This window comes from Hemitrygon akajei, chromosome 10 (genome assembly GCF_048418815.1).
Source record: "Hemitrygon akajei chromosome 10, sHemAka1.3, whole genome shotgun sequence".
NCBI classification, from domain to species: domain Eukaryota; kingdom Metazoa; phylum Chordata; class Chondrichthyes; order Myliobatiformes; family Dasyatidae; genus Hemitrygon; species Hemitrygon akajei.
In genome coordinates, this window is record NC_133133.1 from 151,918,544 (window position 1) to 151,932,513 (window position 13,970).

At 41.1% G+C, this 13,970-nt stretch overlaps 1 protein-coding gene across 1 annotated transcript in view; it reads right to left on the reverse strand.

Moving 5' to 3' along the window:
* Positions 1–3,388: 3,388 nt before the first annotated feature.
* Positions 3,389–13,970, reverse strand: part of ada2a (adenosine deaminase 2a) — a 72,301-nt gene continuing 61,719 nt past the window's right edge. The window contains exons 8-9 of the mRNA XM_073059402.1: positions 12,184–12,386; positions 3,389–8,259 (exon numbers count right to left, since the gene is read on the reverse strand). Coding sequence (XP_072915503.1) covers positions 8,148–8,259; positions 12,184–12,386 — 315 coding nt within the window. The 3' untranslated portion in view covers positions 3,389–8,147. The remainder of the gene's footprint in view (positions 8,260–12,183; positions 12,387–13,970) is intronic.

A 13,970-nucleotide genomic window follows, 5' to 3' on the forward strand; every position in this document is an offset into this window, starting at 1 on the left:
CCCAATGATTTTTTATGTATTGCCTTAAATGGAAAAGGTTGATGTAATGTAACCTCATTTATGGGCTATTTTGTAAAGGGGAATTACAGTATAGCAAATCTTTTCTTTCAGCTGGGAAGTCAAAAGTGAAAGGGGTTAATTTCCAATTCTCTCTGTCTTGCCTTTGAAGCTCGAGGTTCATGCTTGACCTGGTGAAGGTCAAAATGAAATGTTTAGTGACATCAACAGTTTCAGAACAATTTCTAAGTAGAAGCTGGAGAAAGAGGCTTCCCTGATAGGCAAAAAGAAAATTGACAGGTTGAGCAAATACAAACAAGAGAAAATGTATCAGATGCTGAAAGTCCAAGCAACACACACAAAAAGCTGGAGGAACTCAGCAGACCAGGCAGCATCTATGGCAAAGAGTACAGTCCTGCCAAAGGGTGTCGGCCCGAAATGTCAACTGTAACTCTTTTCCATAGATGCTACCTGGCCTGCTGAGTTCCTTCAGCATTTTGTGTCTGAGGTTTAGCAAGTAGTTCGAATGAGTGAACACATATTTAATTTTGGTACTTTGTAGGATTTTTTGGAGGCCAGGAGAAAAGTGGATTCTTTTTGTTGTAAATCTTTAGCATCTTTCCTACAATATGAGATAAAAGCTATTCCAAAGACAAGATGAGAGTGATCACCCATGACATCAAATTGCACTTGACCAAGTGTGACATTAAACAGCCTTGTTAGAGTTGAAGATTATGTACATCAAAGAGAAGGTATGCCAATAGTTGGAGTCATACATTGCATAAAGTTAATTGTGATTGATGGACGTCAATCATCCAATTCCAGAAATCTCTCAGGTAAATATCCATGGCCAATCATCTTCTGCCAATCCGTAAAAGATGTTCCTTCAGTTGTTGCAGAAGTGAGGATGTACAGTGTTCTCAAGAAATGAAGGCTATGCTCACATACATCAAGACCAAGGCAACATACCAGTCATTGACACATCCTGGGAGGTTGGTGGCCATCATTGCCCTGAAATTCTATGGAGTGACTACAAGAGTAAGTCAGAGATCAGATGTCCTGGACCAGGCAACTCAACATCTGTCACCTCTAGCCTTCCCACCTTTTATAAAGGTGTGGAAAGGAGTGTGAAGGAATACTCTTCACATTAAGGAAAGGTGTGTGAAAAAATACTCTTCACATGCCTGGATAACCTTAGCTCTAACATCTAAAAACTTCAACACCATTCAGAAAAAAAGTTGCTTACTGAAATGGTACCCCCATTCATCACCCTAAAAAAAATTTTACTGGTGCAAGATGGCTGCAATGTATACCATTCACAAAACAAACTGTAGTTAGTTGCCTAGTCCACTCAACGGGAACCACCCAGGGCTGGGGAACAGGCAATGGAAGCACCACTGCCTGCAGGTTCCTTCCAAACTACACACTATCTGGCCTTGAATGTAACTCATCGTCATTTGATTTAACTTCAACTTCCTGTTCCACAGCACCAGGAGAGCACTTTTAACTCTACTTTTGAGAACAATTGAAGAGAGATGCGAAAAAAAACTTCATCAGTTGCACCAACTTCTCAAAGAATGAGCAAATAGAAATAAAAACTGTTCTACTTTATTCATTGTTTTGTATATACACCTAGAGATCCTGAATCCTATTTCAGACATACATGGTTACAAAAAACATCTTAAAATCACCAAAGAGCTAGCATGGAAAATCTCCATTATATCGTTTTATTGAATCAAATAGACTATCATGCATCAGTATGATAAATAGTTCCCAGAACAGAAATTAATATAAAATTAGCTGCCCTCACCAAGAATTATTTCAAGAACTTGTGTACATCAATTTTCTAGTTGGTTTGGGAAGGAAATAAAGGGTTATGACTGTGTAGAAACATAGAAAACCTACAGCACAATACAGGCTGTATCTGGTAATCTGGTTGTTGTTTCGTATGGCATGGCCCAGGAGGAGCAGATGCAAGTCTTTCCGATCGGGAGCCAGGATTAGATCAATCATCATCTGGCATCTCTTTGACAGCCCATGGGTGGCCCTGAGTTGACATCGCCTGATGGAGTCCTTTAAGCTCACAAACCTCTACACGATGTCAACACGTTGATCGTGGTCATGGAGGTGGCAGTTCGGTATGCTTGGATAAGTGAGGCTTTGGAGCACAGGACATTTGCGTTTAGTTATATTTTACTGAACTTTAAGCAATAAGATTATAAATTCACCTGTACATTACCTACTGACTGAAGGTAGAGTTCTTAAAGATTAGCTTTATTTGTTACGCATACATTAAAACATACAGTGAAATGTATTGTTTGCATCAAATCAAATCAGCAAGGATTGTGCTGGGCAGCCCCAGGTGTCACCAATGTTTCTGGCACCAAAACTGCATCTAACTCACTAACTCTAACCCTTAAGTCTTTAGAACATGGGAGGAAACCAGAGCACTCAGACAAAATTCACATGGTTACAGGGGGAGCACATCAACTCATTACAGACAGTGGCAGGTGCTGTAAAGCAATGCCCTAACCACTACACTACCATGTCACCGGAGAACTAACATGGAAATTCTCAGCTGTACTGCTTTATTGAATCAAACAGGCAATCATGCATCAGTATTCCTAAAATTTAATTCTTGACTTTGGAAAGAATGGATTGAGTCAGCACGTGTGATATATGGATCTGTATTTACCCAAACATTCTCAAACAATACACCCTTTCTAAATGAAATCATTGCTTAACATTTCTTTCTTCTTTTGTCTTGTTACAGGACAGTTCATTAGTTGTCATTCATTCAATGTAGAAAGGCAGCAACTGGGGAAAGGGATTTGAGCAATGGAAAGTTACAGCAAGGAAACTGGGTCCCTTTAGCCCACCAATTTTGTGCTGACCATCAGACACCTATTTATACTCCTACACCAATCCCATGTTTATTCTCCGCACATTCTCATCAATTCCACCACTCACTGACACATGAGGGGCAGGTCACATTGGCCTACCAACCCAAGGTAGAGAGCAGCGATGAGGAAGAAACGTACGCCACTATTGAGGAAGGGCAAAGTGGAGGACTGATTGATGGTCTAGGGCGGAGATCAGGAAGGAGCGAGGAGAGTGAAATTTAGTAGCTGGAGTGCCACACCCCTTTCCCCTCCAGATTCACGTTCAGATAGATGCACACTGCTAGTTCATACAGACCATGTGTTTTCTGACTCCCATACTTGAGACTGAGCCGGCTGCTTAGCACCTGATAAATGAGTGCTGAATTGTAAAGCCTTCCGGCTTTCAACCATACTATACACGCGGCAAAGGAGAATCTCACAATCTGACATCACAACAATGCTGCATCAGTCAAGCAGAAATGGAAAAAAGAAAGTTATTTAAGACCAGCTGCACGGCTCAATCAAAGCTTTATTCGGGAAAAGGTAAAGGAAGAGAAAGGTTCAGGAACGGCATCTCGTGCGTTTCTGTTCCACACGTCTATAGTACCATCAGCACAAAATCAGTTCATCAATGCACAATTAAATGTTTTTCCAGTTTTAAACTAACGTACCATATGTTGATCAATACTGCAGTTGGACACAATGTTCATGTGCCAGACTTACATAATCATTTCACCATGTGCTCATGTTAATAAGCACGCAATAACATTTCACCTTGTCAACAGTCCTATTACCATATCGATGAATACTCAAAAAAAATCTGTCCATTTGAGCAATGTTTCATTACTTCTATTACAGAGCTCCTTTTTCAGCAGTCATTTAATCATGCTCCTTACATTCAGCTGAATGAATAACTCCCCACCCTGCTGGGATGAATAGATACCCATGCAGATGGCAGAGATTCTGCTTGAATACAAATGATGAGGAAGCTGAACCTATGCTGTCATGTACATGGCCTTCTACAAATATTTATGGAGTAAATGAAAGGATACGGACTTTTTGACAACTATATTACATTTAACATGTCATAGCCAGTTAATGTTTAGCCCATATTTAATATCAGATACATTTACAGGGCACAATTAACAGCTTAATGAAAATTAATGATAAACTTTGCATACAATTACTTGTTCACTAATACGACTTTCCTGAAGCACAAACAGTAGTCAATCTGTAAAAAGCCTTTTGTGAATATTATTGAAGGAAGTGCACAAGTTTGTGTATTGGTAAACAGTATTACAGTAATGTTCCAGACACTAAAATGTAAATAAAATTCAAACAATGTTTCTCTTTGAACAAACTATACCAGTAAAATTGGCCTAATGTTATTAAACTCGAAATTGAATAGCAGTACAAGGCAGAGTCAGATTGAATTCTCTATTTGCCATTAAAACCATGATTTTGTAACTGCTGTGACTGCACCACAACAGTATCAACAAACACACCAAACCTCTTCACTTTCTATTTTTATCCCTATTGTACCACCACAGCCCACGCTGGCACAACTTAGAACCAAAAGTTTGTTTTCGTTATTTTAGTTTAATCCATTTTCCCCCCCATCTCAACAAGAGATACGTTGTTGCTGAGAATGTGGTTGCCAACAGTACGGGCTCTGAGTTGCAATAATTAAATTTGAGCTTATAGTTTATACATTTTTTAATGTCATGAGAAATGCTTTGGAGAATGGAAGAGTAGAGTATAGAGTGCAAGAGGAAGGGAGAAAGGAAGTGATAGGCTGTGGCAAGCAAAATTTGAAAATTATTTTTCCCCCAAACAGAAAGCACCACTTTACCAGAAAAACTTTATAAAGATCCTAAAACAATAACTTAGTGATTAAAAGAATCTCTACCAATAATGAATAAGATATTCAGACAGAAACAGGCTCATGTCGTAAGTTGTATGGGAGTGCTAGAAAAGTGGAGTGTAGGAGGTAAAGAATTTGGTTGTGATGGCACCGTAAACCATGTCGACGTTCTGTGGGCTGACAATACTTCAAAATATACTTCATTCATACTATGCTCACTGAAATCTGCAGCACCTTCTTTCCCCTCTGAGCAATGTACTGTTAAATCAACTTGATGCTCTACAAATTTCACAATCGTCTGAAAGTCTCAGTGGGCCAGGCAGGTATGGCACCTTTAAGCAGACAAAGGTGCATCGCCATGGCCAGAAGCGATGGGGGGGGGGGGGGCAGGGGGTCTCCAAGCAGAGGGGGGAGGCCCCCTTTACCCAGCATCGTGTTAGTCAATGTGCAGTCACTGAAGAACAAAACTGAGGACCTGAGGGCAAGATTGCTGTATCAGGGGGAAATGAGGGACTGTCTCCCAGCATATCAGATACAGTGGTCAAACCAGGAGGCTTCTTGTTTTACCAAATGAACTGAAGTGTTGATTCGGGAAAGGCAAAAGGTGGAGTTGTGCGTTTCATGATAAACTCTCGGCAGAGCTCCGATGTGGCGGTTTTGTCGAACTTGTGTTCCCCCAACCTTGAACACCTAACGGTCAAATGCCATCCGTTCTACTTACCTAGGGAGTTCTCCTCCATAATCCTGGCCACAGTTTACATACCACCAGCAGCCGACTATGATCAAACACTTGAGATGTCGCAGGATGCTGTCTCCAAACAAGAAACAGCCAATCTCAAAGCATTTCAAATCATAGTCGGAGACTTCACCCAGGCTTGTTTGAAGAAAACCCCGCCCAATTACCATCAGTATATAACCTGCAGCACCAAAGGTCACAACACACTATACCACAGTTAAACTAAGATGAGGAATGCCCAGAATGCATTTTGGCAGAGGCCAAACAACAAAGCTCAACAGATTAGAACAACAAAGAGGTGGTTGCGGGAGGCAGAGGAGCGGCTACAGAACTGCTTCAAGTCGGTTCCAGAACAGTTATTACCCCTCAACCATCAGGCTCCTGAACAAAAGGAGATAACTATACACATACTATTTCTAGTGTTGCCACAACCGATGGTCTCACCTTAAGGACTCCTTATCTTGCTATTTCGTGCTTGTTACTTATTGCTATTTATTTATATTTGCATTTCCAGTTTGTTATTCATTGATCCTGTTTAGTTACCATTGTATAGATTTGCCAAGTATACCACAGGAAAAGGAATCTCAGGGTGTATGTGCTCTTTGAACTTTTGACCATCTGTGGATCTGCACGAATACACCACAGCTGTAACGGACTTCATTAAAACAGCTGTGGAAGAGTGTGTGCCCCCCTATAATCATTCGGAGCCTCCCCCAACTAGAAGCCCAGATGAACCATGCGATCCACAATCTGTTGAGGGCTAGATCAGCGGCGTTCAAGTCTAGTGACCAAGAAAGTTACAAGAGGCTCACACAAGACCTCTGGAAAGCCATTTCATGGGCGGTGGCAATCCTGGACTAAATTTGAATCAACGAAGGATTCTCAACAGTTGCAGCAGGGTTTGAATACCATCACCTCTTATAAAGTTAAATCAGCTGATAGAGGCGAAAGTAGGGCTTTGCTTCCAGATGAGCCCAATGTCTTCTACGCTTGCTTTGACCATCAAAATAGGGAGGAACTATTACAAAACTCTTACAGCCCCCGATGATCCCATGGTTTCAGTCTCTGAGGCTGACATGCGAGCAGCCTTCAGGAGGGTGAACCCACGAAAAGCATCCTGCCCAGACGTGGTACCAGGCCAAGTACTAAAGGCCTGTGGTGATCAATTGGCTGGAGTGTTCACTGAGACCTTTCACCTCTTGCTTTGGCAGACTAAGGTTCCCATCTGTTTCAAGCAGGCTTCGTTTCCACGCAGGCATGGTGACCTGCTTCAGTGACGATCGCCCAGTTGCACATACATCCATGGTGTTGAAGTGTTTTGAGAGGTTGGTGATGATTTGATTTAGATCTGCCCGGATTTGCCTGCCAGAGCATTAGGTCCACAGCAGGTGCCGTCTCATTGGCTCTTCACTCAACCCTTTTCAATACAATCATCTCCTCAAAACTCATCAATAAGCTCCAAGACCTTGGCCTCAATACCTCCTTGTGCAATTTCCTCACTCGCAGACCCCAGTCAGTTCAGATAGACAACAACATCACCTCCAGGATCTCCATCAGCACAGGTGCACGACAAGGCTGTGTGCTTAGCCCCCTGCTCCACTCGCTTTACAATTATGACTGTGTGGCTAAGCACAGCTCAAAGTGTAATTATGAAGAAAGCAAGGCAGTACAGTACGTCTACTTCTAGGAGTTTTGCAGAGATTCAAAATGACATCTAAAACTTTGACAAACTTCTACAGATGTGTAAAGGAGAGTATATTGACTGGCTGCATCACAGCCTGGTATGAAAACACCAATGCCTTTTAGCAGAAAATCCTACAAAAAATAGTGGATGCAGCCCAGTCCATCACAGGTAAAGGGTAAAGTCATCCCCACCATTGAGCACATCTACATGAAATGCTGTCTCAGGAAAGCAGCAGCCATCATCAGCGACCACCAGTCAGGACATGCTCTCTTCTCACTGCTGCCATCAGGTACAGGAGCCTCAGGACTGACATCACCGGGTTCATGAACAGTTATTACCCCTCAACCATCAGGCTCTTGAACCAAAGGGGTAACTTCACTTACCACATCATTGAAGTGTTCCCACAACCTATGGACTCACTTTCAAGGACTTTTCATTCATCTCATGTTCTCAATATTTATTTACTTCTTTTCTTATTTACATGGTTTGTTGCCTTCTGGTTGAACACCCAAGTTGGGCAGTCTTTTGTTAATTTTGTTATGGTGATTATTCTATAAACTTATTGAGTATGCCCGCAAGAAAATGAATCTCAGAGGTGTGAATGGGGTCTATGTACTTTGATAAAAAAAAATTTACTTAATAATGGATACAACGGGGCAGCATGGTAGTGTAGTGCCTAGCACAATGCTTTTAAGTACCAGCAACCTGGTTACAATTCCCACAGCTGCCTTTAAGGAGTTTGTACGTCCCGTGTGGGTTTCCTCCAGGTGCTCCAGTTTTCTTCCACAGTCCAAAGATGTCCTGATTGGAAGTTTATGTAGTCATTTTAAATTGCCTCGTGATTAGGCTAGGGTTAAATCAGGGGTTGCAGGATGGTATAGTTTGAAGGGCCACAAGGACCTATTCCACACTGTAAAAGAAGAAAAAAAAAATCGGCCACAATCTCCCTGGGAGCTAAATATTTTGCTAAAAACGGAGTTCCTCTCACAGCTCTTCCTTGTTGAACATGTTAAGGACTTCATCCAAAAACTTATCCCACTTTGTCAGCCACAGTTCAATGCTTTTGACCTTCATCTCGACAGACATAGCACTATACCTGGAAAAATAAAACAACAAATACCCTTACAGGTCGTCAAAATAAATCTTAATAAAATAAAAGCATAGCCATATGCAACAATGCACAGAAATTTCTATTCAACATCATACAGAAAAGGGGAAGATCAAAGGCTGAGACCACTAGCATGTTAGTCTGTTAAACTAGAAATTTTTTCCAGGAAAAAAGGAAAAAAATTCCTTTTTCAATGTTGAAATATCTTGAAACCCACATGATAAAACTATTTTTTAAAAAAACTCCCAACATCCCATTTATATAATTAAACAAACACTCAAATAAAATGCTGGCATGTAAGTAGCCAAACTTTGGCCAGCTTGTGGCGATGGACCACAAAAGTCCGGCAGATTGTATTTAAGTGTGAATGTTCTATAATGTGGCAATGAATGGTTTACCTCAACATAGTTGCCTCTGTTTTTCCCAGTTAGAGGTCATTTGACTGGGGAAAGCTGTTGGGAGTAAACTGAAAGAATCCCATCCCAGAAATCCATCCTTAGTCAGCAGCATGACTTCAATGGAACCTCATTGTGGAAATTAAGTAGAACATGTAACTACTATTATTTGGCCTTTATCATTAGGCAACTGTCTTTTACTTTCTTTGGGTCAAAGAACAATATGCTGTGTGTGGAACCTGAGAATTTGAAATTGGACTGCCACCACGAACCCCCCCAAAAAAGCTCACAAGTAACTCTAAACCACTGCCGATATGTTGCTTTGACAGTTCTTTCCAAAATACTATACAAGGTAGCAGAAATTTAAAAAGAAAGATTACAGATGTTGGAAGTCCAAAAGAAAGAAAGGCAGAAAGTTGGAGACACTCAGCAGGTTGAGCAACATTTAAAACATAGAACATGGAACGATGTTGTGCCAAAATAATTAAAGTAATAATCAAATGTTCAACAGACCTAAACTAATCCCTTCTACCTAAACAATCCTTCTATTTCATGCATTTTCATGTGCCTATCAAGAGCCTCTTGAACACCTCAATCATATTTGCCTATCACCATTCTAAGCAGAATAAAAATGATATTGGCTGTCCACACCGTATCTCTCATAATCTCATAAACCTCTATCAGATTTTTTCTCTCATTCGCCGCTACTCCAGACCAAACAACCCAACTAATAGCTCCGTAATAACTAATAGTAAGGAATAGTAATAGTAAGGAAGCTATAGTCTTGGACTCCAAAATCCCTCTGCACGTCAGCATTGTTAAGGGTCTTGCCACTAGCAATGCAGTGTCTCTTTACATTTGATCTCCCAAAGTGCAACACTTCATTTATGGCAGGGTTAAACTCCATCTGCCATTTCTCTGCCCATATCTGCGACTGATCGATGTCTTCTTCTAAGCTATCCACAACACCACTAATCTTCGCATCACCTGCAGACTTAATAATCCAGCCCTCTACATTTTCATCCAGGTTATTTATACATATCTCAGACAGCAGAGGTACCAATAGGGATCTCTGTGGAATGCCACTAGTTACAGACCTCTAGCCAGAGTAAGCACCATTGACCACTACACTATGTCTCCTATGGGTAAGCCAATTCTTAATACAAACTGCCAGTTCACTGTGGAACCCATACACTGGATGAGCCTCCCTAGAGGGACCTTGTCAAATGCCTCAATAAAAAAAACCCATGTGGACAACATCTACAGCTCTACCTTCATCAATCACCTTCGTCACCACCTTGAAAAACTCAAATTAAAAAACATGACTTGCCCCACACATAAATACATTACCGTAGATTCCGGATTTTAAGCCGCTACTTTTTTCCCACATTTTGAACAGCTTTGAACTTTGCGGCCAATAATCCGGAGCGGCTAATGCAAAGTTTTTTTCATGCCGCCTCGTAAACATTTTGCCTCGTAACAGTAGACCAATAAAATTGATGAGTAGTTCACAGAGGTCCAATGAAATTGTACGATAAATCAAGCGCACTTTCACAATTAAATTATTGTAAATCAGTCATTTGTACTCACCCTCATCAACATGGAAAACACTCGAAGCATTGTGCTACCTACCCTCTTAGTTTAAACTATATTTGTTTTCTGTACTACATCGCGGGATGCTATGACGACACACCCGGTTTCGCGGCGTCTTGTGGGAAAATGCCGTTTGCGATGAAACGGAAAGGAGGGGGTCGAGCGGCGGAGCGGCTTTGGATCTGAGCGAAATCTGCTTTTAAATGCCGTTTGCGATAAACGGAAAGGAGGGGGGGAGCGGATTCCGCGAGCGGCTTTGGATCCGAGCGAAATCTGCTTTTAAGTTAAAGGTATCAATAACTTTTCCTGGTAGGCTGCAGTATATATATTTTTTACCAGTCGTTAGGAGATATTGGAATGTTGTTCAGTAAAGAAGTATACGCAACGTATATTTAAAAGTAGCCGCGTACGGGCACGGTTCGAAAAAAAGCATTTGCAATATGTATTTGTTTTTGTTACCATATGGATTTAATTAAAAGTTAAAAAAATCCTCACGTGTAATATCTTTCTGTGTAAATATCTCATATTACAACGTGGGACACCTGCGGCCGAAAATCCGGTGCGGCCTAAAATCCGGTGCGGCCTTTACATTTAAAAAAATGATTTTATTTCTAAAATTAGTGCCAGCGGCTAAAAATCAGGTGCGCTCTGTAGTCCGGAATCTACGGTAAGTGACCTTAAATAACTTCCATTTCCTTCTTCAGCAGCTCTCCCAACATCCAAGGTTCCTTAGCTTGTCATCTATTACTCTTATTGTGGGGGAAAGAAACAATCAACATTTCAGGTCATGGAGCACTCTTCAGAATTAGATAATTAAATACGCTTGCAGTTACAGGAATGGGGAGGGGTGGGAATGAAGGGGAATTTCTCTGATATGGTACCAACCACAGTTGCCAAGATATTAATTACTTTTTACACTGGGATATTGAGATGGAAAAAAGAAAGAAATTGAAACTAAACATCCAGCTACATCAACGGAAAGATCAAAATGGGATTTGTGTGGACAACTAAACTGCCAGGCAACGGGAAGCAGTCATTTGAGCACTTCCGATGTGTTCTCCTCTACACTGACGAAAGCAGTCTCACGTTAGACAATCACTTTGCAGAACACCTTCATGTGTGATCCTCAGCTTCCAGTTGCCTGTCACATCCCACTCCAAATATGGGCTCTCTGTAGTCAAATTCCAAGGATGCCCAACTCAAGCTTGAAGAACAACACCTTACTTCCCACTGGAGTACACTGAAGGCTTCAGGACTCGATAAACAATTTAAGCATTTTAGATACCCTTTCATTTCTCCATTTACCACCCTTCACAGAATGTGGCCACACATTTTTGTTTTAGTAACCCTAACCCTAATGCTTTTATTTTGACAACTGAATTGCACCCTATCACAGTTCCTCTGTGCAACGTAACATACTTACTTTCTTTATTTTCCGGTTCTGATAACCTGCAGTTTTTTGCCAGCTGCGGAGTTGTAGGAGTCAAAGTGTGTTTTTGGTTCACTGGTAAAGTTGAGGGGACCACATACTCTAGCCAGACACTTCCGAGGTTGCTGCTCCATCAACAACTGTAGTTACAGCTTTCTCGATGCATGTATTTTATAATGAGCTGGAGAACATCCCACACCAACACCTGGCCAATATTTAACCTCAAGAAGAGATTAACTGTCTGTGGGCTATTGCTGCTCCCATATCTGTTACTACATTTCCTCACATAATAGCAGTGCCCCATCGGGGTTCTCAGCCTGACGCCTTGCTTAACCCCGATACCTTCACTGATTGTAAGAACCTTTGGCAGCAACGGACTGGGGTCAAGATCTAATGCAAGCCCAGATGAAAAGGAAATAGTGGAATCTATAGCACAATCTACCTCTGATATACGTACAAAGCTTTCTCTTATAAACAGAAATTAAAGGTATTCACTTGATGGAGTTCAGAGCCAACTGCTTCAGTGTGGTCAGCTCAGCTTTCAAACCTCCTATTCCCATAAAGGCCTCGTAGAAGTCGTACGATAAGCCACGGGCTCCGAAGGCAGCCGGATCGTCCGCACTGATGACCAGAGGATGACCTTCTGCCATCAGGTTTGCAGCAGGATGGTTTCGCAGGTCAGTGATCAGCATTAGCACCTACAACAAACGAACCGGGAGAACAATGTACAAGCATTACAGTAAACTGAACACTCATGCAGGCTGTGGGTGGTTATGATTACTTTTGGATTATTCAGCTGGCTGCAAGCATTTTGCTTGGGAGGAAAAATCACCCACCTCCATCAGCTAATACCATAATACAGACATATACAATCAGCTAAGTAATGACGTTTAAAGAAATCTAACATGGAATTTTACAAAGAATGATTTGAAGCCAAATGCTGAATAATTCCCTGAAACAGATGTCTCTATACTGATTCTACTCTTAACGAGGAGATAACAGATAGCAGTAATGTATATACAGATGGCCAGTACTCCATAATTTGATTTATCAGTATGGTGATGTTTTCACTGTGGATACCAAGAAGCAGATAAAGGTTTCTTCACGTTTCTGTTCCACTGCTAGCATTTTCTGGAACTAGCCCTGCCATTGCCGTGATTGGCTATTCATCATTAGTAGAGAAGTAAAACTGGCTTCCTGCTGGCTCTGCTCCAGTATCACTTCAGCCTTTGATAACTGACTAGAACTTGATTTAAGTCACTTAGTTGCATTTACACATACCTTTCAACTCAACAAAATGCAATTAAAGGATAGCACTTTTAGGACTTTTTTTTAAACCACATTAACTCTCTCCAATTCTGATGTACATTCAATATCAAAATATTTATCCCATCGCTATTTGCTCAGTATTTGCTGATGTGTTTTGTTATGAACTGAGATTTCTGTCCCTGATCAGTGCACACAATCTCCCTGGGAGAATGATAGGGTGGAGTAAGCGAGTTAAAATTTTTGAACAAATATGTCAACGACAAGTTTTCGAAAAAGGCAAAGTCATGAAGTTGTTGCACTCTGTTAAATGTTTAACACTATATCTCTTCTCTTAGTCTACAACACTTGATGTGCAACTGTTCTCGCTAGTCGGATGTAAATTGAATGTGCCATTATTTCTGCCTCCTTGTCTTACTTCCTTTAATCCTCTGGTATGTTATTATTCACACTGGGTTTAAAATGCTTTGTCAACACTCAGTTTGTTTCTTCAGTTTCAGAATACACTTCCAATTCTCTCTTCCTTATTCAGTTAGCAGCATCTGAATGTGTTTGGAAGTTACAAGCCACTGTATCGCCACTTTGTATTGACAATTTACCACATCAAAATCAAGCATTCATGCCGAGTCCAGAAACTTGTCCTGGAAGAGCTACAAGTTTCACAGTGTTTATTTGTGCGATAATTCTACCATACAAATGTCACTTGTCCAGGAAAAACTGGTGACGTATTGTATTTGTTGCTGCAAAGCCGATTAAATTGTCAGTTATGCTTTTTCATTTCAGGCTTGAAATTTCTCTAAATTATCAGATCTGTCATTGCTGCTGATATTGTTTAACAAGAGTGGGAAAAGCCTGCATGCATTTACCCTACCTCTATAAGATCACCCCTCACTCTCCTGCACTCTATGGAATAAAGTCCTAACCTATTCAACCTGTCTCTGTAACTCAGGTCCTCATGTCCCCGCAACATCAGTGTAATTTTTCTCTGCACTCTATCAAGCTTATTGACCTCTTTC